The 20,796-nt window shown below is 42.3% G+C and overlaps 2 protein-coding genes across 2 annotated transcripts in view; both read right to left on the bottom strand.

Moving 5' to 3' along the window:
* col6a1 (collagen, type VI, alpha 1) overlaps positions 1-11,578 on the bottom strand; it is a 31,960-nt gene extending 20,382 nt beyond the window's left edge. The window contains exons 1-20 of the mRNA XM_037787127.1: positions 11,279-11,578; positions 10,241-10,370; positions 9,201-9,401; positions 8,946-9,105; positions 7,035-7,148; positions 6,467-6,487; positions 5,708-5,728; positions 5,560-5,604; positions 5,374-5,427; positions 5,156-5,200; positions 3,865-3,891; positions 3,732-3,758; positions 3,562-3,606; positions 3,394-3,447; positions 2,777-2,839; positions 2,620-2,682; positions 2,474-2,527; positions 2,342-2,377; positions 2,186-2,248; positions 1,858-1,920 (exon numbers count right to left, since the gene is read on the bottom strand). Of these exons, the coding sequence (XP_037643055.1) occupies positions 1,858-1,920; positions 2,186-2,248; positions 2,342-2,377; positions 2,474-2,527; positions 2,620-2,682; positions 2,777-2,839; positions 3,394-3,447; positions 3,562-3,606; positions 3,732-3,758; positions 3,865-3,891; positions 5,156-5,200; positions 5,374-5,427; positions 5,560-5,604; positions 5,708-5,728; positions 6,467-6,487; positions 7,035-7,148; positions 8,946-9,105; positions 9,201-9,401; positions 10,241-10,370; positions 11,279-11,363 (1,371 nt within the window). The 5' untranslated portion in view covers positions 11,364-11,578. The remainder of the gene's footprint in view (positions 1-1,857; positions 1,921-2,185; positions 2,249-2,341; positions 2,378-2,473; positions 2,528-2,619; positions 2,683-2,776; positions 2,840-3,393; positions 3,448-3,561; positions 3,607-3,731; positions 3,759-3,864; positions 3,892-5,155; positions 5,201-5,373; positions 5,428-5,559; positions 5,605-5,707; positions 5,729-6,466; positions 6,488-7,034; positions 7,149-8,945; positions 9,106-9,200; positions 9,402-10,240; positions 10,371-11,278) is intronic.
* A 2,362-nt stretch (positions 11,579-13,940) lies between these two features.
* On the bottom strand, positions 13,941-20,542 carry LOC119498844 (zinc finger protein 420-like). Its single transcript, XM_037787917.1, has 7 exons — positions 20,342-20,542; positions 18,866-19,068; positions 18,670-18,762; positions 17,840-17,935; positions 17,507-17,617; positions 17,271-17,400; positions 13,941-17,171 (listed from the first exon to the last, which is right to left on the bottom strand). Exons 1-7 carry the CDS (start codon positions 20,352-20,354, stop codon positions 15,295-15,297), a joined length of 2,523 nt encoding a protein of 840 aa, XP_037643845.1. The 5' UTR covers positions 20,355-20,542; the 3' UTR covers positions 13,941-15,294.
* Between the last annotated feature and the right edge of the window lie 254 nt (positions 20,543-20,796).

The raw sequence follows: 20,796 nt of genomic DNA on the forward strand, positions 1-20,796 counted from the left end.
TTTTATGTATGGATTTTTTTTTTTTAGCTCAAGTGTCACATCCTAATCAGAATAAGATCACAGCTTGTCAATTTGTGGTCAATTCAATGAGTTAATTGTCCACAGATCTGCTACTAGCATCGTTAGCCTCCCATTAGCCTGTTTTGAAGTTGAAGTTTCACATAGTTTTTAACATGTTGACGCAACATTGCAACATTTTAGGTGAAACACTTGTTTGGAATCAGGTAAAAAGATCGATGCTAAGGTCATCTCTGTGCATTCATGGCTGAGATTGAGACATGGTCAACCTAGCTTGGCACAAAGACAAGACTGGACGCATTGGAAAACAGTTACGTGTTGAAGTGAGCTCTGACAAAAGTGAAAAAAGTACTCCTTCCAAACTTTCAAAGCTGCCTGATTTACACATTGTATCCTGTGCATTTGACGCATAATTTATAGGAATGAAAAACAAGGCGTTGTAGTTAATAAAAGGATTTAGCTTTTGGACTGGAGCTATTTCCTGGCGAACAACAGCTGGGTCCAGCTGCTGCATGCAGCGCCTCAGTCCTGTCCTAACAGTGAAGTCACACTGTTGAAATGGAACAAATCACTTGAATATGTAAATAGGAAAGTTTTAGAGTTCCTGGAGGCCAATTTTTTTAACGTTTGTTCAAGGCTAACTGTTTGCCCGTTTCCAGTGTCTGCTAAGCTGGGCTGAATCAAAACCGGACCTATCTATGTACTGGATGCACAGAGTTGAATTCTCATTTGACTCATCTGAAATTAAAGAGGACCTATTGTGCTTTTATGCGTTTTCCCTTTCCTTTAGTGTGTTATATAGTGTTTTTGTGCACGTAAAAGGTCTGCAAAGTTACAAAGTCCAAAGTCCCCACAGTAACAATGCTCATGAGCTGCCTGAAATGCCTCGCTTTAAGCCTCGCCTTATCTTCCGTAACGTGGTGATGTCACCAAGTCACACATTTGCATAATACCTGCCTAGCAACTAGTTTGGCACGCCCTCAAACAAAGCTGGTTAGAGCGGAGCCGGAGCAGAGTCCGAAGAGTTTGGTTGGGTTGACCAATCACAACAGTGGGCCAGCTCACCAATAAGTCAGAATAAGCTATTTGCATAAATATCAGAGTGCTTCTTTAATTTCAAGTTTATTTCAATTAAGTGCTGTACACATTTAATACAGTGTACTATGGCTCATTTAATGAGTGCAAATGATGTCCAGCACATTACTGTATGTGAGGATACCGTTTTTTCCTGAGTGTATGAGGTAGGCCCTACATGTCAGTTATTCCATGTTTTCTGTACTATTCAGTCCTTTGCTATTCATTCAGCTCTGATGAGGAGAGGAGGCCTAGCAGAAAGCACAAAAGAGCCATTGAAAGTTCTGACATCACGGAGGTTACCACAACTAATGCTTGTAACGTATTATTATTATTACACTGCCTGGTGCCTTATAAAGAAAACCATACTGAGGCTTTGGCTCGAGCCGACGGAGAGAAGAACTGAGTCAGAGGGGAAAGACTGAGTGTAGATGTTCCCAGGAGGAGTAGAAACTGAGAACGAGAGAGGGGAGAGGCAGCCAGGTTCGCCTCTGTTTAAGCTTCTGCCCAATGTACTCCCCCCCTCAACATGAAATATGAATGCACATGCACATGCACGTACGCTAGGAAGCATACGCGCACTCAGGCACAAGTTCTCCTCTCCGACTGGAAAAAAGAGGATGCTGCCAGAGGGAAAAGTGGGTGGTTCGTACTTGGGACTGTGCCGCCTCCTGAACCTCTAAACAACAGGCTAATGAACAGTGGTACTGTAGCTCCTGTGTGTCTATGTAAATGTGTGTGTGATTATATTTGAGTGTGTCTTACAGGGTCTCCGTTGGGGCCAGCTGTGCCCTCCCTCCCCTGGTCTCCACGGGGTCCTGGCTCCCCCTGGTAAGGAAAAGAACAAATGTAAAAAGCTATAGGCATTCAAGACAGTAATAATAGACAAGAGAAGCAGACAGAGCCAAGTTTTAAACAAAGTTAGATCAGTAGGAGTACATGGGGAATTACTTTATAAAAACACCATTCCATTAAGACCAGTGTGGTTAAAGTTGACTCAATACATCTGCCAAACAGCATTTCCCATGAATTTCTAAGGAGGAAGGTCTAATCTTCATCCCTACTCATCATCATCATCCTTATCATCACTTACCGCATCTCCTCTGGGACCCCTGTTCCCACGAGATCCTTGCTCTCCCTTCTCTCCAATTATTCCCTACAAGAGATTTCAAAGATGTCAACTCATATTTTGGCGGCTGTCACGAACACAAACACACTCATTTAAAGTCAATGTTAATCTTATATTTACTCCCTCGCCGCGTTTCCCATCCCCTCCAGGTGCGCCCTGAAACACACACACACACATAACAGGATGTTAGACGAGCCATCAGAGATCACAAAGTTGATGTTTCTTGGCGTTGTCGGCAGCTTCATCGCTTACATCATCACCGCGCTCTCCTTTGTCCCCGTTGCTTCCGAGAGGGCCCTGATCACCCTGTCATGACACAGATATTCACACATGTATTATCATATTTCTTGCTTCGTACAGATCTGTCTCTTGTATTCATTCTCTTCGCACTGATTTACCGGAGGACCCAGCGGGCCATAGTTTCCAGGCCTTCCTGGTTCGCCGTCTCTTCCAGGATCTCCCTGAAACAAGCATACGATGTCTTATAACAGACCAACGAAAAGGCTTTTTGAAATCTTCAAGAGCACAGGTTTATATTTCTTTCATATATCTTACTTTTCCTCCTTTCAGTCCATAAGGACCAGGGTCTCCCTTTGGTCCAGGCTCTCCCTGCAGGCCCTGGAAGCAGAAAACACAGTCTCTCAGTACATGATCACAAGCAGCTGAAGCCACAACACTCAATCTCGGAGGCCCGCCGTGCACGTACGCACACGTATGCGTGTGTGCTTGTTCACAGTATGACTATACGGCTTCATTTAAACAATCTGACAGCAGAGAATGTAAACGCGGCAGTGATTAAGAGCCAACGGCTTCAGTCCGCCTGCAGCAAGGCGCGATGCTGGTCAGGGCTGCACCGAGGGAGGTATTCCTAAACATGCAACTGTGGCTAATGGCTAATCTGTAAACAATGTGTCTGAGCCTCAGGCAGAAAGGGAAATGGCTGAGTGTGTGTGTCTGTTCAAGAGAGACACCAAACTAGAAAGACTCACAGAGTGTGTGTCCTAACACCTACACATCTGTGTATTTGCAGTCGTTAAACCTGATGTCAGTGTCTTGATTCAGTGATTGGTTCCCATCTGGTTGGGATTCAAACGGTCTGCAATGTGTGACATTAGCGCAACTAGGCCGAAATGCAAGACCGTAGCAGTGGGATTACGAGATGTACGACTCACGTCTGATCCAGGAGATCCTTTACAGCCGGAAAGACCAGAGAAACCAGCTTCACCCTAATGAGGAAAACCAGAGAAACATATCTTCAAACAACTTTATAAGATCAACAAAAGAAAGACAGCCAGATAACCAGTGCTTATATTGTTTGGATGTTCGGGTCTATAACTCACCTTGCGTCCATCGGTTCCATCATTTCCCCTTAGACCTTTGTCTCCCTGGGATGTAGCGAGAGATAAAGAAGATTTAGTGGAAGAGAATAAAAGTGATAGAAGAATAATTTAACCATTAACTTTCAGAGCAGTCACAGACAGGAGAGCAACCCTATGGAGGAAGAGCTCACCTTGAAGCCTTTGTGTCCTCTTTCACCCTGCAGAAAACACACACAGCGTGAGTCAGCCATGGATTATACAGTACAGCAACCCTCGAACATCTTGTTTAAGTATACTTTTTGTGTTTTTGTGTTCTGATAGTACCTTTCCTCCTCTGCCACCACGGTCTCCCTGGAAACAGAAATACACACGTCAGAATAATCATCATCACACGCAGCAAAAAGAAATACATTACAAATACATTCAGGCTTACGTTTGCGAATGTTTCCTCCAACAAACTTCCTGTTTTTTTTCTGGGTAATAAACATTTCTTTGAAGCTAAAAAGGTGGATAAGGGCCATCACACGGAAATGGCTGCAGACAAAACCTTTATGTAAAACACTGGAAAACAGTGGCCTATAATACGTGCCTATAATGGTGAGTTCACACCAAGAGCGAAGCAAACTTTTTGTGCTGCACGCTTACATACAAAGTCAATGAAAAGAGACGAAGAGACGCAAATTTGCACCGGGCGACTGCGAATGGCGCAACGCGAACACGTCATTTGCGTATCCACAGGAGCTGAAATATTTCAACTCGAGCGAGAAATTGACGCAACGCTGTGACGCGAAAGCTTATCAGCATTGAGATTCTCCTCCTGTCGTCGCTGACATCCTGACGTTGCTGAATCAGAAATAGAGGAAAAAAATATTGTATCTGTCTGTGGGCATTCAGAGCTACGATAGTACATCATATCTGTACAGAGACCGGTGACTCTGTGTATAAATGTATGTGTATAAACCACAGATTGACGTATTTATGCCTAAATGACTTAATCTTGAGAGTTTATGGAGCAGCTGCATAGCCTGGCACTGACTGATCTGAACTCCATTCAGAAAACAAGCAATTTAAAAGTTGTTTGCTTGTCGTCTTGCGGACCTGACAAAGCATGAATTCAGACTTTTTACAAATCGGCATCATTATGGCATCATTATATTTCGGCATAGTTTTGATCCGTTTATTGCAATAAATCACAGCACAATCTGTTTATGTTGGCTTCGTACCGCAGTAGCGACGTGTGGCTTGCTAGATACAGTGCAATGGTACTGTATGTGAATACAGCTCGCCGCCGGGTTATGTTATGAACCCACACGAGACGGCGTTTGGTTTTCTGACATATCTGGGATTTGTACACAACATGTGCAAAGCAGCAACAGTGATTATTTCTTCCATGGTTGATGGCGGAAAGAAAAGTTGTTGGTAGCTATGGAGACAAGCTTCTTCTCTCCGGCATGTCGAGCGCTAATGAACACAAAAGTTACCGGCGGTCAAACTCACGCGAGTAAAGCGAGGCGAAAATTCGCTTTGCTCTTGGGCTGAACACAGAATAAGATGTAACCCATTACATATGTCACTTAAAGACTCTGTTCCTGTTCCCAGCATTGTTTCACTCTACCTTCATTCCAGTGTAACCAACAGGACCAGGATCTCCAACGTTGCCCTGTAACATAGAGATAGAAATATTAGATCATCTGAATGACACGTCCATTAAGCCTGCATGACAAATCCAAATAGATGTGATGATTGTTTTGTCCTTTTGCATGCATGTTGGTATGTTGGGGATGGTGTTGGTGTTGGTGGTGATGGTGGAGGACAACGGTGAAAGACACCTACCACGGCACCAATATTTCCTTTCTCTCCTGGCATCCCTGGTCGACCCGCTTCTCCCTGTAGAGAGGCAACAAAATAAAAGATGAGACGATGTAAAGTTCTGTACATTTGTGCATTTTCCTGACAACCATCTCTAGTGCAACTGAATGCATTGGGTGCATTGGTTGTTTTCATATTATATCATCACACCTTAAAGCCAGGGTCTCCTTTTGGTCCCTCAGGCCCTCCTGGAGCCTGCAGACAAAACAATAAAACACAAAAAGTGAAACAACCGTTCAAAAAAACACAGCCGGAGAAGAATTTATGTTGGCATTACAATAATAAATGGCATACTTACATTGCAGTCGAAAGAGCAACACTGTGGGGGGAAAAAAGAAAAGAGAGATTATGTGTCTCTATGTCTCCATATATGAAGAAGAGTTTGGGCTATTCTTGATAAATCTAAGAAGGAGACATGGCATGACACTGTGTTTTCTGGTCTGATCACAAGTGATACTTAGTTTAACTGTAAGATGACAGCATGGCTGGACAATATGTCCAATATTTAAGAAATAACTGCAGTGATTTTGTTGGAGATACAAAAGTAGGCAAGATTGTGAATATCACTGCAATCTCAGTTGGCTTTTTATGTACTCATTGCAGCTTCCTGTAGCGGTCCTGAGTGACCCCTCCTTGTTTCCTGAGTATGAGAGAGTTTAGGAGGCCAGCAATAACAAGACTTAATACTGAGAAAGAACAAGAAATCTAAGAAAAAGAAAGAAATCTAAATCTAAACATCCTAACTACATTTATTCCACTAAATTAACAACTCTAGTAGCCACAAAGTCATTTGGCTTGTAAACATTTTTAAGCCACGACGTTTAGCCAGTATACAACAATTTGTCTTAATTCAAGTTGCATCAGCAAAACTTGTCCCAAACAATTCTGCTGTTGGGAGGAAAAATATCACGATACCAACTGCCAAGAAAGTTATTGATGACCTTTTTTAGCCACGTTGCTCAGCCCTAAACGAGAACAAGATCTGCAGTAGAGCAGTGTAATGTGTTACCACATTAATTGTACAAAATGTATTAATATCCTTTCAAAAACGTCTTACCGTATCCTTTGTCTCATTTGTCTGGAAAAAAGGGAAAAAAAATAGACAGTTAGTTCAAAATCCAAATGTTGAATTCTGCTTATACCTAGGAGAGGAGAGGAAAGGAGAGGAGAAGAGAGGAGAGGAGAGGAGAGGAAAGGAGAGGACAGGAGAGGAGAGGAGAAGAGGTGAGGTGAGGTGAGGTGAGGTGAGGAAAGGAGAGGAGAGGAGAGGAGAGGAGCGGAGGGGAGGAGAGAGGAGATGAGATGAGATGAGATGAGATGAGATGAGATGAGATGGAGAGATGAGAGAAGAAGAGAAGAGAAGAGAGGAGAGGAGAGGAAAAGAGAGGAGAGGAGAGAAGAGAAGAGAAGAGAAGAGAAGAGAAGAGATGAGATGAGATGAGATGAGATGAGATGAGATGAGATGAGATGAGATGAGAGGAGATGAGATGAGATGAGATGAGAGGAGATGAGAGGAGATGAGATGGAGGGATGAGATGAGATGAGATGGAGGGAGATGAGAAGAGAAGAGAGGAGAGGAGAGGAGAGGAGAAGAGAGGAGAGGAGAGGAGAGATGGGATACATACGATCATGTCAATGATGGTTCGAATGGTTCCCATCTTGGTGCTTCTGGTATCGTCTGCAGCAGTGAAGTTCTGTCTGTAGCGCGGGTCTGTGGCGATGACTGACAACCTGGTGTCCTGATGAGAGACAAGATACAAACATCATCATCACAAGACCTGAAAGTAGCAGCTTACGATATGCGACAGCATGACTGAGCTCCAAAAGATTATTTCTGTGACATTGTTTTTTTTTTTGTTTATAGTATCGTAATTAGCTTCTGTCAATGTTGTCGCTAGTCCTACTGCTGTCTATCTGTCCTGTCTATCTTTGTGAGAACCACTTTTTAGTTTAGACCTTGAGAGAAATGACATTTAGGAAATGTTGGTAAATTTACTCTACCTTCACTTCACTTTACTTTCAACTCATTTTATTTTACTTTTCTTTACCTTTACCGTCAACTAACTTTATTTTACTTTACCTTCAAGTCATTTTAATTTACATTAGTTTGCCTTCAGTCAACTTCACTTTACTTTCAACCTACTTCACTTCACCTTACCTTCAACTCACTTTATTTTACTTTACTTCACTTTCAACCCACTTCACTTTACTTTCAACTCACTGTACTTCACTTTCAACCCACTTCAACTTACTTAACTTTCAACTCACTTTACTTTACTTCACTTTCAACCCACTTCACTTTAAACTCACTTTACTTTATTTCACTTTCAACCCACTTCACTTTACTTTCAACTAACTTTACTTTACTTTCAACCCACTTCAACTTACTTAACTTTCAACTCACTTTACTTCACTTTCCAACCCATTTCACTTTACAACTTACTTTAATTTACTTCACTTTCAACCCACTTCACTTTCAACTCATTTTACTTTACTTCACTTAACTTTCAACTAACTTTACTTCACTTTCAACCCACTTCAATTTACTTAACTTTCAACTCACTTTACTTCACTTAACTTTCAACTCACTTTACTTCACTTTCAACCCACTTTAATTTACTTAACTTTCAACTCACTTTACTTTACTTCACTTTCAACCCACTTCAACTCACTTTACTTTACTTCACTTTCAACCCACTTCAACTCGCTTTACTTTCAACTCACTTTACTTTACTTCACTTTCAACCCACTTCAATTTACTTAACTTTCAACTCACTTTACTTTACTTCACTTTCAACCCACTTCACTTTACTTAACTTTCAACTCACTTTACTTTACTTCAATTTCAACCCACTTCAACTTACTTAACTTTCAACCCACTTCACTTTACTTCACTTTCGACCCACTTCACAACTTACTTTAATTTACTTCACCTTCAACCCACTTCACTTTACTTAACTTTCAACTCACTTTACTTTACTTCACTTTCGACCCACTTCACAACTTACTTTAATTTACTTCACCTTCAACCCACTTTACTTTACTTAACTTTCAACTCACTTTACTTTACTTCACTTTCAACCCACTTCAACTTACTTAACTTTCAACCCACTTCTCTTTACTTCACTTTCAACTAATTTTACTTTACTTCACTTCACTTTCAACCCACTTCACTTTCAACTAATTTTACTTTACTTCACTTTACCTTACCTTCAACCCACTTCATTTCCCTTGACAACACGGCCGGTCTGTTTGAAGGTTAAGACTCGGTTTTAGGGTTACGGTTTGAAATAGTTTAAGGTTAAAGGTGTTCTGTGTGAAAGCAGTGTGTTCATGCAGGACACCATTACTTGTGTTAAGAAGCTGACTAGGAAAACGGATTTTCAGGGCTCTTTACCTTTATTTTTATATGTTTGGGGTTAAGGATTGGGGTTACGCATTTAGTTGCGGTGATTAAAGTTTGGGTTAGGGACTGGGGAATTATGCTAATGAGGGTCCTCACCCGTATACAAGTACAAACGTGTGTGTGTGTTTACCTCCTGGTCAGGTGAGATGGCGACAGCGAACACTTTGACTCCATGTTGTTTGGCTTCATTAGCAGCCTCCTGCACGCCTCCACACGGCTCTTTGTAACCAGTAATAGGGTGGCCATCAGTCACTACCACGATGTACTTGTTATCATGGTAGTGGGAGCCCCTGCATTCAGGCAGACAAACACACACAATGACATCACTCTTCTTATTACTTAATCTTCTGAATTGCATGCGTGTTTGTGTGTGTGTTGTTATTACCCGATGAGCAGCTCAGCAAGGCCCTTCTTGATGGCACAGTCGGTGTATGTGCCCTTGCCGATGTATTCGATGCCCCTGATGTCATCCTTCAGGGCCTGGCGATCAGTCCTCAGGGCACTCAGCGGTCGTACGAGTTTGACATCGTCACTGTAGTGCAGTGCTCCTGAGTTCCACGTCAGGGTGCGATCACATCGGTGGCGCCTGGACATAAACAGAGGTGACAACAAATCAAGTCAACTTCTCACTTAGTCACTTGTTAGCAACCAACTTTTTAAAGACACGTAAAGGCTTCAAACTTCACGAGTGGGATATATATTGATGTATTTTATATATCGTAGAACAAAACGTTAAAATCTCTTGAGCTTGTCTCAACCACAGACCTTATTTCAGGCATCCAACTAAAAACCCATTCATCGACTTCTAGATGAAGGAACCGGAAGTGTTAAAATGCTAACTCATCTCCGGATTTTAGGACTCATTCCTGTAGCTCTCTATATTACAAAGCTATCAGACGACTTCAGTTAATAGTCACTTTGCAGATTCCGAATTTACATACAAAACCTGTGATGACCGAATAAAATGTGATGCATCAGTATAGATTAAACTAACCATCAGTATATAAAGTAGTTAAATAATATATATGACACTGACGGGGGCAATTCTGCTGTATAGCGAAAACGATTTAACCTTTGATGCTATAACAATTTTGCGCATAGTATTTCTGTGCTTTTACTTAAAGAGTAACGTAACACCAGGCTGAAAAACAGTGTTACACTGCCCTCTGTGGTTGAAGGTTTCAATCAGTGATGGGCGTGGTTGGGTGTGGTGATGTCACGGTGTCCCAGAGTACACCTGTGCATCACTGCAGCATGGTGAGAAGTTAAACCACTGGGGGAGTTATGTTACTCTTCCAGATGTTGAATGCAGGACTTCTTTCTAACATGCTAATGCTACTTTTATAAGTAAAGGATCTGAATTCTTCTTCCAACGCTGCCATGAGTGTGAGTGAGTGTGAGTGTGTGTGTGTGTGTGGGGCTTACATTTCCTTGAGTTCATCTATGAAGTTATAGGTGAAGGTTTTGATCTGGTCGATATAAAAGTTGGGAGGTTTCTTTCTGAGGGCGACACTCTCAGATGTATCCAGTACAAAGAAAAGGTCAACTGGACAATCTGCTCACAAAACAAACAAACAAACAAACAAACAAACAAACAAACAAACAAACAAAGATGGCGGTCAGCGAATATCATCCACTGAACAAGGTTGTGTCTGTCTGGATGGTAATGATTGAGGTAAGGATATGTCGTCGGGAAGCGAGTCTCGCAAGAGTTTTCGCCAAGTTTCCCCAAAATCTAGGGTTACCATCCAGACACGAGCATTCAACAACCATAAAACTAACAAAGTGTTTATGAACCGTTAAATCCAAAATGCATTAACGATCAATCACCAACCCATCAATTCAAGTAATGTCAGCACAGGTATCACTACTGCAGCACTATAGAGGCCTACATTAAGCCATAGCATGATGCTGCTTGGAGGCGTCATGGGGGCCGATCTACCTGATCTGACCTGACCTTTATACAGGTAGACGGGCGCAGGCCTGTACTGACTGCATGCATCCATAACATGGCTGTCAGCATACACACCTGTACTGCAGGGTACACACCTGTACTACAGGGGGAAGCAGGCCTGAGGTGACATCACCTTTGGTTCTTGTCCATATTTATCACTTTGGCATCCACAGCACTGCTAGATCTCAGTCTGCATTACACCCTAACTCTTACTATTCAAGCCCATTAAAACAACCGTGAGACCAAACAAGGGCCTGCCTATTAATGGTGGTATTAGGCTATACTCTGATCTTGCTTTCAGTCGTTAGTGCATCTGCTGATTTGTAAGGCTTCTCAGACTTGGGGGCAGTGTGTAACCCAAAGCCAATGAACATCTGGATTAGCTCTGGCAGCAAACATCACTTCAGCATATGACATTCAAACCTCTTTGCATACAACATAACGCAATAAACAACAGATACTAAGAGTATTTTTTTGGATAGCACATCATATTTGTCAGCAAAACTTACCCCCAAACTTGTTTTGTTGGTCGTGCGTTTGCGCTCCAGCCAGGAAAACGCACAGCAGTACGAGGAGACCACGGAGAGTCTCCATGGTTAAACAGCAAAAAAACTACAAAAAACAACACAACACCCCAGTCCCCTGACAAAAAACACCGAACCACTCCGGACCCCAAACCCGGTTCCCTCTAAACAGATTCGGCAAACTTTTGGTGATCCAGCGCTCCGCCGCAGTTTGTCCAAGGCGAAGACACAGAGCGCGCAGAGGAGGACCAGAGCGCACGGAGAGGAGGAGGAGGAGGAGGAGGAGAGGAAGGAGGAGGATAAAAGAGTTCACGCGCTTTCTCTGGTAACGATGAGTGGGGGATAGACCAGAACGCGCACGGGGCCGAAAGTTTACACAAAATCCCAGATATGCCTGCTTCCTTAAAAGGGTCCACAGGGATGTGGATACATACACAGGAATAAACAATACAGACTGCTGACTGTGTAGGGAGGCTCCAATACGCACAGATTGTGATTTTTTTTTCTTTTGCAGGAAAAGGGCGTGCATGTAGGAACTGATCTTGATAATGTTTTTAATGATTTCAGAACAAGTATAAGGAGGAAATCTTTGCAGCTTTCCTTTTGCACTCATATGAGATCTAATATATGACCATGTGCAAGAAATGCAACCATGAATAGATGCATACTGCAGTGATTTCATCAAAACTTAATGAAAAGCAGCTGACACATCTTGGAAGCATTTTGTATTCTCTTTCTGTAAAAAAAAGACTTTTCTGTGGAAGAAGGGGGTGGGTGGGGTTTGACTACATCTGGTTCACTTCGGCGTCCAGACCTGACCTGAACATAAAAGTAAAAGGAGGAGGAGGAGGATGGAGGAGGAATGGGTGTTTTTTTTTTTACTAATTTTTCCTGGGAAGCAGGAAGAGACACAGTGCCATCTAGTGCTCCTTTTGGGCACATCTTGGAGAGGACTCTGGAAAGAGTTTCGGGGCGCAGGGAGGCACTTTGTGGGCGTTGAGTGTCCATTTGGCAAGGTGTTGGTGGGGGTGGATGTTGCACGGTTGCTGTGGATGTACGAGTATGTGTGTGTGTGTGTGTGTGTGTGTGTGTGTGTGTGTGTGTGTTCAAACTGTGGGACTGCAGGAAAGGTCTGGCCTGGACTCACTTTTTCCACTGAGATCACTGTTTCAGGGAGAAAAGGTTGTGTGGAGAAGTAGGGAGGGAAGGAAAGGAAAGAAGGAGGGATGAGGAGAGAGGGGGGACATCTGGTAATGATCTGTGTTTATTAGCAAGCTCTCATAGTAAATCTGTTGGATTTCTGGCAGCTGTTTGGAGGGGGTGGGGGGGGGGGGGTATGAATTGTGATGCATGCATTTAGAGATGTGTCAATACCAGCCTTCATCAGGAATACATTACCCTATAAAAATTCTTGAGGAATTCATTAGTCAAGCATTTATTGCAAAAGTGTTTTCAGTTTTCAGTTACACTGGGGGTATTGTTCAAAAGGAGGCAAATTTTTTTGGGGCCCTTTTTTTTTTACAGTCCTGAAACTGGCAGGTGGGATTGAGATCACTGAACGACCTCATTAGGGAGCTATTATCTCTCACCCTGAGGAAACAAAAATGGAGTATGTCCTCAAAAAAGGTCAAGATAAAGCTCCACTACATGTAGAGAAAAGAACACACATACTTCCTAAAGCTGAGAGGCTCTGCATAATGTCTTCTTGGGTACAGGCCGGTTGGTTGACAGGATGTAGCTCGGAGTTTTCCGCAGGATCTCAATGTTCGGCGTAGAAGATTAGTAGCATTTCTGTTAGTCAAAGAGAAAGAAGGAACTGTGCTGAGTACAACCAGTGTCTCCAGCCTGACAACAATTTGTGGGTTTTTTTAACATCTTGCAACATTTAACATTCATCTTTGTGGTTGATCTCCATTGTGAATGGTGATGATTTTAGTTTGTTTTAGAGAATATGATTCAAAAAGTACTATGCATAAGTGACCGCAGATGAGATGAAACATGAGCATGGAACAACGGGGAAATTGAGGATGCAAAATTTTTTTTAAAAACAGCTTCCGTCTTCCAGCGAAAACATGAAAGTCAGAGCACAGATGGAAGAGATTAAGGTTACAAGGTACTGGGAACAGTGGTGGTCCAGATCAAGCTGTTCTGTTTGCTAAACTGGACTCAAGTGGCACCATGCAGACACAACATAGCGTGTGGAATTCTCTCTGTCATGGTTTAATCCACTTTAGATACTGCGAGGCGCCGGTCAAAACAAGAGGAAATTGCAGACTAATCAAGATTCCGAACCACGCCAAATGATGTTAATGACAGGAAATGGGCCAGACCAGCTTCCGCTGCATTAGTGCTCATCAATCTCTAGTCTCCTCGGACATCTTTTGAATCGTCTCCAGTTGCACCAGTCGGCAGCAAAACAGATAATACTTGAGTAATTTTATTATTCATTTTAATACCTACAGTATGGTCATCAATGGCCACCACTGCCTGATAATGCATGAAGAGCAAATGGGGGGGGAAATGGTTACTGGTCACCTACTGCCATCTAGTGAAACATTATATTATTCTAATAGCAAATGTAACTTCCAATACTGTTTTCTTACAGATGTTTTCCTCTGTTAGATAAATTCAATCAAAATGCACAAGGTATAACCAAGGTAATTTAATTTGAAATTCACAAAATTTGCAAACCATAATGGGGGATATAAAAGGCCTACAGGAATAAAGTTCATGTCATGTGGAAATAAATGGCGTCGTCATTTTAACTTTGCACTCTCACAATATTTGTCTTTCAGCATATTTACAGAGAGCCAAAATTTCAATTTCTATCACCATTATTGAGGCCTTTCCAAAAATATATTCTCACCAATATCACAGCTTCTGAACATCCAGTATCTCACCCAAATGATATCAGGAATAACATCCAAACATGTTCATGCATAAGAAACTGATGTAAGAAGAGAAAAAAAAAAGCTCAAGGAATGGGATTGTCACGTCACTGACAGCAAGTCGGCCATTTTTGGAGGATAACGGTAAGCGTGCTATCCGCTGGCTGTCAAAAGACAACACAAAACACTGCACAGTGAATACGTTTCAAAAGCCGAAATGTAGTATATATAGTATACAGTCAGACACGAAGGTAGGCTAACGTTATGGGTTTTATTTTGTAAGATACCGTTAGATTAAATATGCAGTATTAGCCGATGTTTTCTTAGCATTCAGTTAGCATAACAAGCTAGCTTATCTTTGTCTGGATGATTGTGTAGTTGGCATTTGGCTTGTAGATCTTAATGTCATATACCTACTTGTTTTTAAATTAGTTCTCGGCCTCAAAAGATTAGCATATTTTGAACTGCTGACAGATGTTCACTGACGCCAAAACACATCAGTGACTGTAATGGGTGCAAGCTGTCAAGACCCTCCTAGTTCGTAAGGATCAATATCATAATCTAACTACAATTTTGTAATATATCGCCCCTTTGCCTCTGTCAGCTTCTCTTTATATGGATATTTGTCTTTTGCACGTACTTTATACATTTCTGATGATGAACGATTGACAGATGAATAGACCGGTGTCAGATAAGCTCCGTACGCTACCCTCCAAAAATGGCGCTGCGCCCCAGAACACTCTGCAATTCCCATTCCTTATAGGCTGGTGGGGAACGAGGGAAGAGAACGAGCTTGTGCTGTTAAAGAAATGGTTCGACATTTTGTAAAACACACTTATTTACATTCTTGCACTTATGAGCAACAAAGCGAATAAGTGCATTTCCCAAAATGTTAAACTTTTCCTTTAAATGTTCAAATAGTCCTTGATGATACATTTTACTTTACATTGGACACTTTTCCTCTCAATCTTAACAGCAACTGTACAGCATCATTCTATACTCCTTCATGTATTGCTTGGTTTAGTTGGTCCGTTGTAATTGTAGTAGCGTAACTGCCAAATGCAGTGTGTGTATGTGTAAAATGTTCTGCTCCAGTTTGCCTTCAAGCCTGACTCAGTTCATATTAGAGTGGCTCTTCAGGTGCCTCCTCAGGTGGTTCAGACAGGTGTAGGTCTTGGGACAGATCTGGCAGTGGTACGGTCTCACCCCCGAGTGGTTCAGCATGTGCTGCTTCAGCACGCTTCCATCCGAGAAGGCTTTCCCACACTGGGTGCACACATATGGCCGCTCTCCCGTGTGCACGCGCATGTGAACGGTCACCTTGTGTGCCATTGTGAAACCTTTGCCGCACACTGTGCACTTGAACGGCCTTTCTCCCGTGTGGGTGAGCCGGTGGGTGCGCATTGCGCCCATCTGGGAGAAAGCCTTGCCGCAATCTGGGCAAACGTGCGGCTTCTCGCCGGTGTGAACCCTGGTGTGGCTCCTCAGTCCTCCCGCCGTAGAGAAACACTGTGAACAGTGAGTGCACTGGTAAGGCCGCTCTCCTGTGTGAGTGCGCATGTGCTGCTTCAGGTCGTAGCGGTTCCTGAAGCCGCGGCCGCAGACGAGGCAGCTCTCCGGCCTGTCGTCATTGTGGCGCAGCTCGTGGTTGGCAAGGCATTTTTCAGACAGGAAACACTTGCCGCATTCCTGACACTGGTAGGGTTTTTCGTGGTCAACTCTCTGATGGTACTTCAGCTCGCTGATGCCAGGGAAAGTCTCATCACAGTATCTGCACCTGAAGCGGTGGTTGGGGCTGTAGGGGAGCTGGTGTTCACTCATCTGATGATTCCTCAGCAGGTGGGCCATCTTGAAGGTCTTTCCGCAGTGAGAACACTCGTATTTTGTCAGCAGCTGGACGCACTGATGCCTGACCCGCTCGTGCAGAGACCTGAACTGACACCCGCACTTTGTGCAAATGTGGGAAGCGTTTTTACACTTTCTCTTCCTGTGCCTGGAGAGGTGAGCCTCTGTGCGGAAGGCTTTGCCACACTGAGAGCATTTGTATGGCTTCACCGCGGTGTGGAACCTCTGGTGCTCGAGAAACTCAAAACGATACTTGAAGCTCCTTCCACACAGTGGACAATTGTGCGTGACTCGTCCTCGTGGGTAGACGGCTTTGACCGACGTTTTCCTGGAGGACATAGATGAAGAGGAAGTCCGATGTGCAGAACCGCTCTTCCTGTGTTTACCCCTACTCATTAATTTAGCGGTCTCCATTTCACCGACCTCTTCGTGTCGTTGCTGATGTTTGGTCAGACACTTGGAGGAGATAAAGCTCTTGCCGCATTGCTTACACTGATAAGGCTTATCATGATCTACCTGCTGGTGATACTTCAGGTCACCAATTCCTGAAAAGCCTACCCCACAATGACTGCACTTGAAAAGGCGGCTTTGGACATGAGTTAGCAGGTGTTCTTTTAAGCTGCTGGACTTTTGAAAACTCTTGCCGCAGTGCCCGCAATTGTAGTTACGGCCCCGTTTTGGGCAGTGGTGCCTGAATTTGTCCAGTGACGTCGGGAAACTGTTCCCACATTTAATGCACAGGTATGCGGCATTTTTGCATTTCCGTAACCTGTGGCCGGCTAGCAGGGTGGCGGTCCTGAAAGCCCTGCCGCACTCGGAGCAGTTGTAAGGCTGCAGCCCACTGTGGACTCTCTGGTGTTCGATGAGGACGGAGTGATGCTTGAAGCATTTGTCACACTCGGGGCATTTATGCAACCCTGACTGCTGTCTCCTGCGAGGAGATGATGACATATCGGCCCTTTTTGGCGATTCGGGAAAGTCAGTCGAGGTGGAAGGGTTTGTAGACAGCTCTTCGTCGAACATGACAATCTGAGGAACGTCGTTGTTTTCATCGTCGCAAGCACTCGGGTGGGAGGCGATGGCCACTTCCAGAGATGGAGGGAGAGACAGAGAGGGAATGAGAAGATCATCTGACTGAAACGGAGCTGCAGGGAAAGTATGAGGAGAAAAAGTGTTAATACATCAGTCTTCCTCTTCTTCAACTAATAATGCTAGTTCATAGAAAATGTAAATTGTGCACATACCAATGCTACTCTTAGCCAATTTCCCATGGCACTGTTTGCTTTGGAGAAGAAATTTAAGGTCATCTCCATTTGAGACACACTGCATGTACTCCTCTAGAACAGATGGGGCAGCACTGATCCAGGATGCAGTCTATAAACAAGAGAGGCACAAATTAAGACATATTTTGAATTTGAAAATGAGCGGTCTCCTAATTTATTGACTTTATTTTCTAATCTTTCGGAAATCCTCTTTGCACCTGTTTGAAATCTGGTATTGGCAGCAGCTCCTCCAGTCTGGTGAAGAATTCACAAACCAGCGTCTCCAGTGCTGTGTCGAAGTCAGGGCCATACTCCACTGGAAACACATTCTGTCAGATGGGAAAAAAACAAAAAACAACCAGACACCTTCAGCACATGGCAACATCCTTTATGATATGACAGGAAATATCTACATTTAATTCTTCACATTTTGTTAGGTAAAATTGTGATAAACAAATGGATTTATTCACAAAATTTGGCAGATTGTGTTATTTACAGCACCATATAAGTGAAATAAATAAATGAGTTAATTAAAATAAATTAAATTGTACCTTGAGGAAGTGTTCTCTGCCATCAGTGTCTTCAATGAGGCCTTGCACCAGCTTCATAAAGTTCGCCTCTGGTGCCTCAATTACAGGATCATTGGTCTGGGTTACAAAACAAAACGCTGCAGTCAGATAGATGATTACAGGCAAATTAAATGTGAAAAAATATGAAACAAACAATTAGGGTGGAAGTTATTTTCATTACTGAGTAATCTTGATTATTTTCTTGTTTAATCAAAAATGTCAGAAAATGGTGAAAAATGCACATAATTTTGTTTTAGGGCATTCCATAAGAAATCAATCACTTTCTGACCTCACCCCTTTCGATTTGAACACATTTGTTCCTATATGTTAACCTACCTGAGAGAGTGTTTGATTAATCAGAATGGCCAACCATTCAGGAGACAGGGGCTCTCAAAGTTGACCCATATATGATGACCATCCCACATAAAGACTCAAATGTTCGGACATTTAGGACTTTTAGTATTACAGAAACACGCTTCCTAACTGCATTTAAGGAAAAAGATCCTATCTTATTTTAGGATAGGAAGTTAGTTATTACAGAACCGTCCTAACTCAGGGATTACCCAAGTTAGGAATCCTAAATTAGGCGGGCATGGACCCTGTCCTAAATTCAAAATAACTGCCAAAAATGGCAGCAGAACTGTTATGTCTGTATGGCAATGACAATGAAGATGGGGAACATCACAACACTGAAATATAATGATTGAAAGGCTACTTGTAAAAGAGGTTTTAATCTTAATGTGACTTCCTAGTTATATAAAAGTTAAATATAATAATTTCAGTTCTACAAACCAATCAATAAAAGCACTCACCTCCTCAATGCAAGAAGATCGGATCCGGTTGAGATGGCTCTCAACAGCCTTGAGATCTTCAGGGTGTTCAGAACGCAGCAGCTCAAGAGTTGTCTAGAGGAAATGTAATTCATGATTTTAATGTTTCCTTTATACCCCTTTCTTGAGTCTCTTATTTGATGGTTCTCATTAATATACATGATGGATAAACACTTACCCTTGCCCTCAGGCCCAGCGAGAGCAATCTCCCTTCTCTTTTACTCATCAGTTCAGGGACTGCATCTGTTACCATGGACACAAACTCCTCCAGTTTCCCATAGTGTTTTATGTTCCGCTGGCGTACCACTTCCCACATCACTGCTGACATCAACCGAAGTGGTGGGACCAGCAGTGCCAGCGAGGACAGAGGGACGCTGAATTCTTCAAAAAGAAATTAGATTGGGGTCAAAAACTTAAAAAAGCAAGATGGTACACTGTAGCTGCTGTTCCATATGCCCAGAGGTCACTTCTTGTGTTAAATATGTTTTAACGATGAAGATGATGAAAGATTGGATTTAATGTTATATGCAAATAATCATTCATGAGCCATATTTCTACTGTCTATTTCCACTGACTCAGTGTTTACTAGGGGTGGAAGAAAATATTGAAAATCTCAAGTATTGCAATATTATGTTAAGTGATACTGTATCGATCCTCAAAAACCCTGTATTGATTTCTAATTAATAGTTTACAAGCAAAGATTAACTCAGTCAATACTTTATTTTATTTGCAAAGAGAAATGCAAATCCTACTATTCTGATTGCATACATTTTTTTTAAACTTTACTCAAATTTGATGCATATGGTGGTGTGTTTTTTTATACCATGACCGTTTTCCTAAAATTAGATTTTTAAAAAAATCACAATATATTGCCTTGCTTACAGTACCACAATATATTGAATCGTAACCCCTGTATCATGATACGTATCGTATTGCCAGATTATTGCTAATACACAGTCCTAGTGTTTACAATTCTAAAGCTTTCTACATAGATTTTAGAAGTTTTTTACATCCATATGTACCGTATACTGTACTATTTTAAGTATTTTATTAGTATTAGTACTATATTAGTATCATTTTATTTTTTTTTTAACTTTCAAGATGTTTCAAATTTCCTGTTTTGTGTTGTTAATTGTACTACTCTACGAGCCTCTACAATATCCCCTCTGGGACAAATAAAGTGATTTGAATTTGTCAATAATAAAAAAAGTCCGAAAAAAAAAAAAAAGTCGCAAACAGCTAGCTATTAGCATTAGGCTAGCTGTTAGCATTAGGCTAGCTGTTAGCATTAGGCTAGCTGTTAGCATTAGGCTAGCTGTTAGCATAACGTTAGCTACTTTATTTCAAATTGAGCTAACTATCAGCCAGAAAAACCCAACTTGTGTGGTTCCGTTTAATACATCAAAACACATTCGACCGCATAAAAACGTATTTAAAACATTTTATACAGTTTGTGCTCAAAGCAAAAGGTTAGCTAACGGCTCCATGCTAGCCAGCAGGCCGCTTTAACCCGGTACCAACCGGCGTCTAACGGGGAGAAACAGACCTTGTTCCAGGGATTAGTCGAGGCCTGTCGAGCCGCGGCTAATCCTTCACTTTAACAGCATAAGCGATAAATATACAGTTTTTCCGAGCTTCACAAGCTCATACATACCCGTGTCGTTCATTTTGGGAATTCTTTAACAATACACGGGACTATCTTTCATACTTTGGGTTAGCATTGCTAGCTAACCGCATAGCTAACCGGGGCTTCAGGCGCCAACTTCTTCCTGAAACAACGTTGTTCATTCTGGGGGAGCGTTGGTCGGTGTCGGTTTGTAACAGCGTGGTGGTTCGTTTTGCTTCACGGGGGCAGCCCGGAGAAGGAGATTCTAATTCACCCCTACTGTTAAAAATGCGAAGCACCGCCCTCTCCGGACACTCCAATGAATAAATCTCTAAAATTATATTTCAACTTGATAAACTGTGAGTTTTCTTGTACCCCCTCATGTTTTGTGTAATTTTAAAGGTCCCATATTATAAAAAAGTGACACTTTCATGTTTTTTTATTATAAAGCATGATTAAGTCCTATATAAATACTGTGAAAGTATCGAAACACTCAATCCACA

Source organism: Sebastes umbrosus, chromosome 12, assembly GCF_015220745.1.
Source record: "Sebastes umbrosus isolate fSebUmb1 chromosome 12, fSebUmb1.pri, whole genome shotgun sequence".
NCBI classification, from domain to species: domain Eukaryota; kingdom Metazoa; phylum Chordata; class Actinopteri; order Perciformes; family Sebastidae; genus Sebastes; species Sebastes umbrosus.

What these genes read in the sequence shown, in the direction of transcription:
- LOC119498844 (XM_037787917.1), bottom strand. An exon ending in GCAGAGAACACTTCCTCAAG is followed by an intron (nt 17,618 to 17,839) that starts GTACAATTTAAT and finishes CCCATCTGACAG; the next exon opens with AATGTGTTTCCAGTGGAGTA. An exon ending in ATTGGCTAAGAGTAGCATTG is followed by an intron (nt 17,172 to 17,270) that starts GTATGTGCACAA and finishes CTTTCCCTGCAG; the next exon opens with CTCCGTTTCAGTCAGATGAT.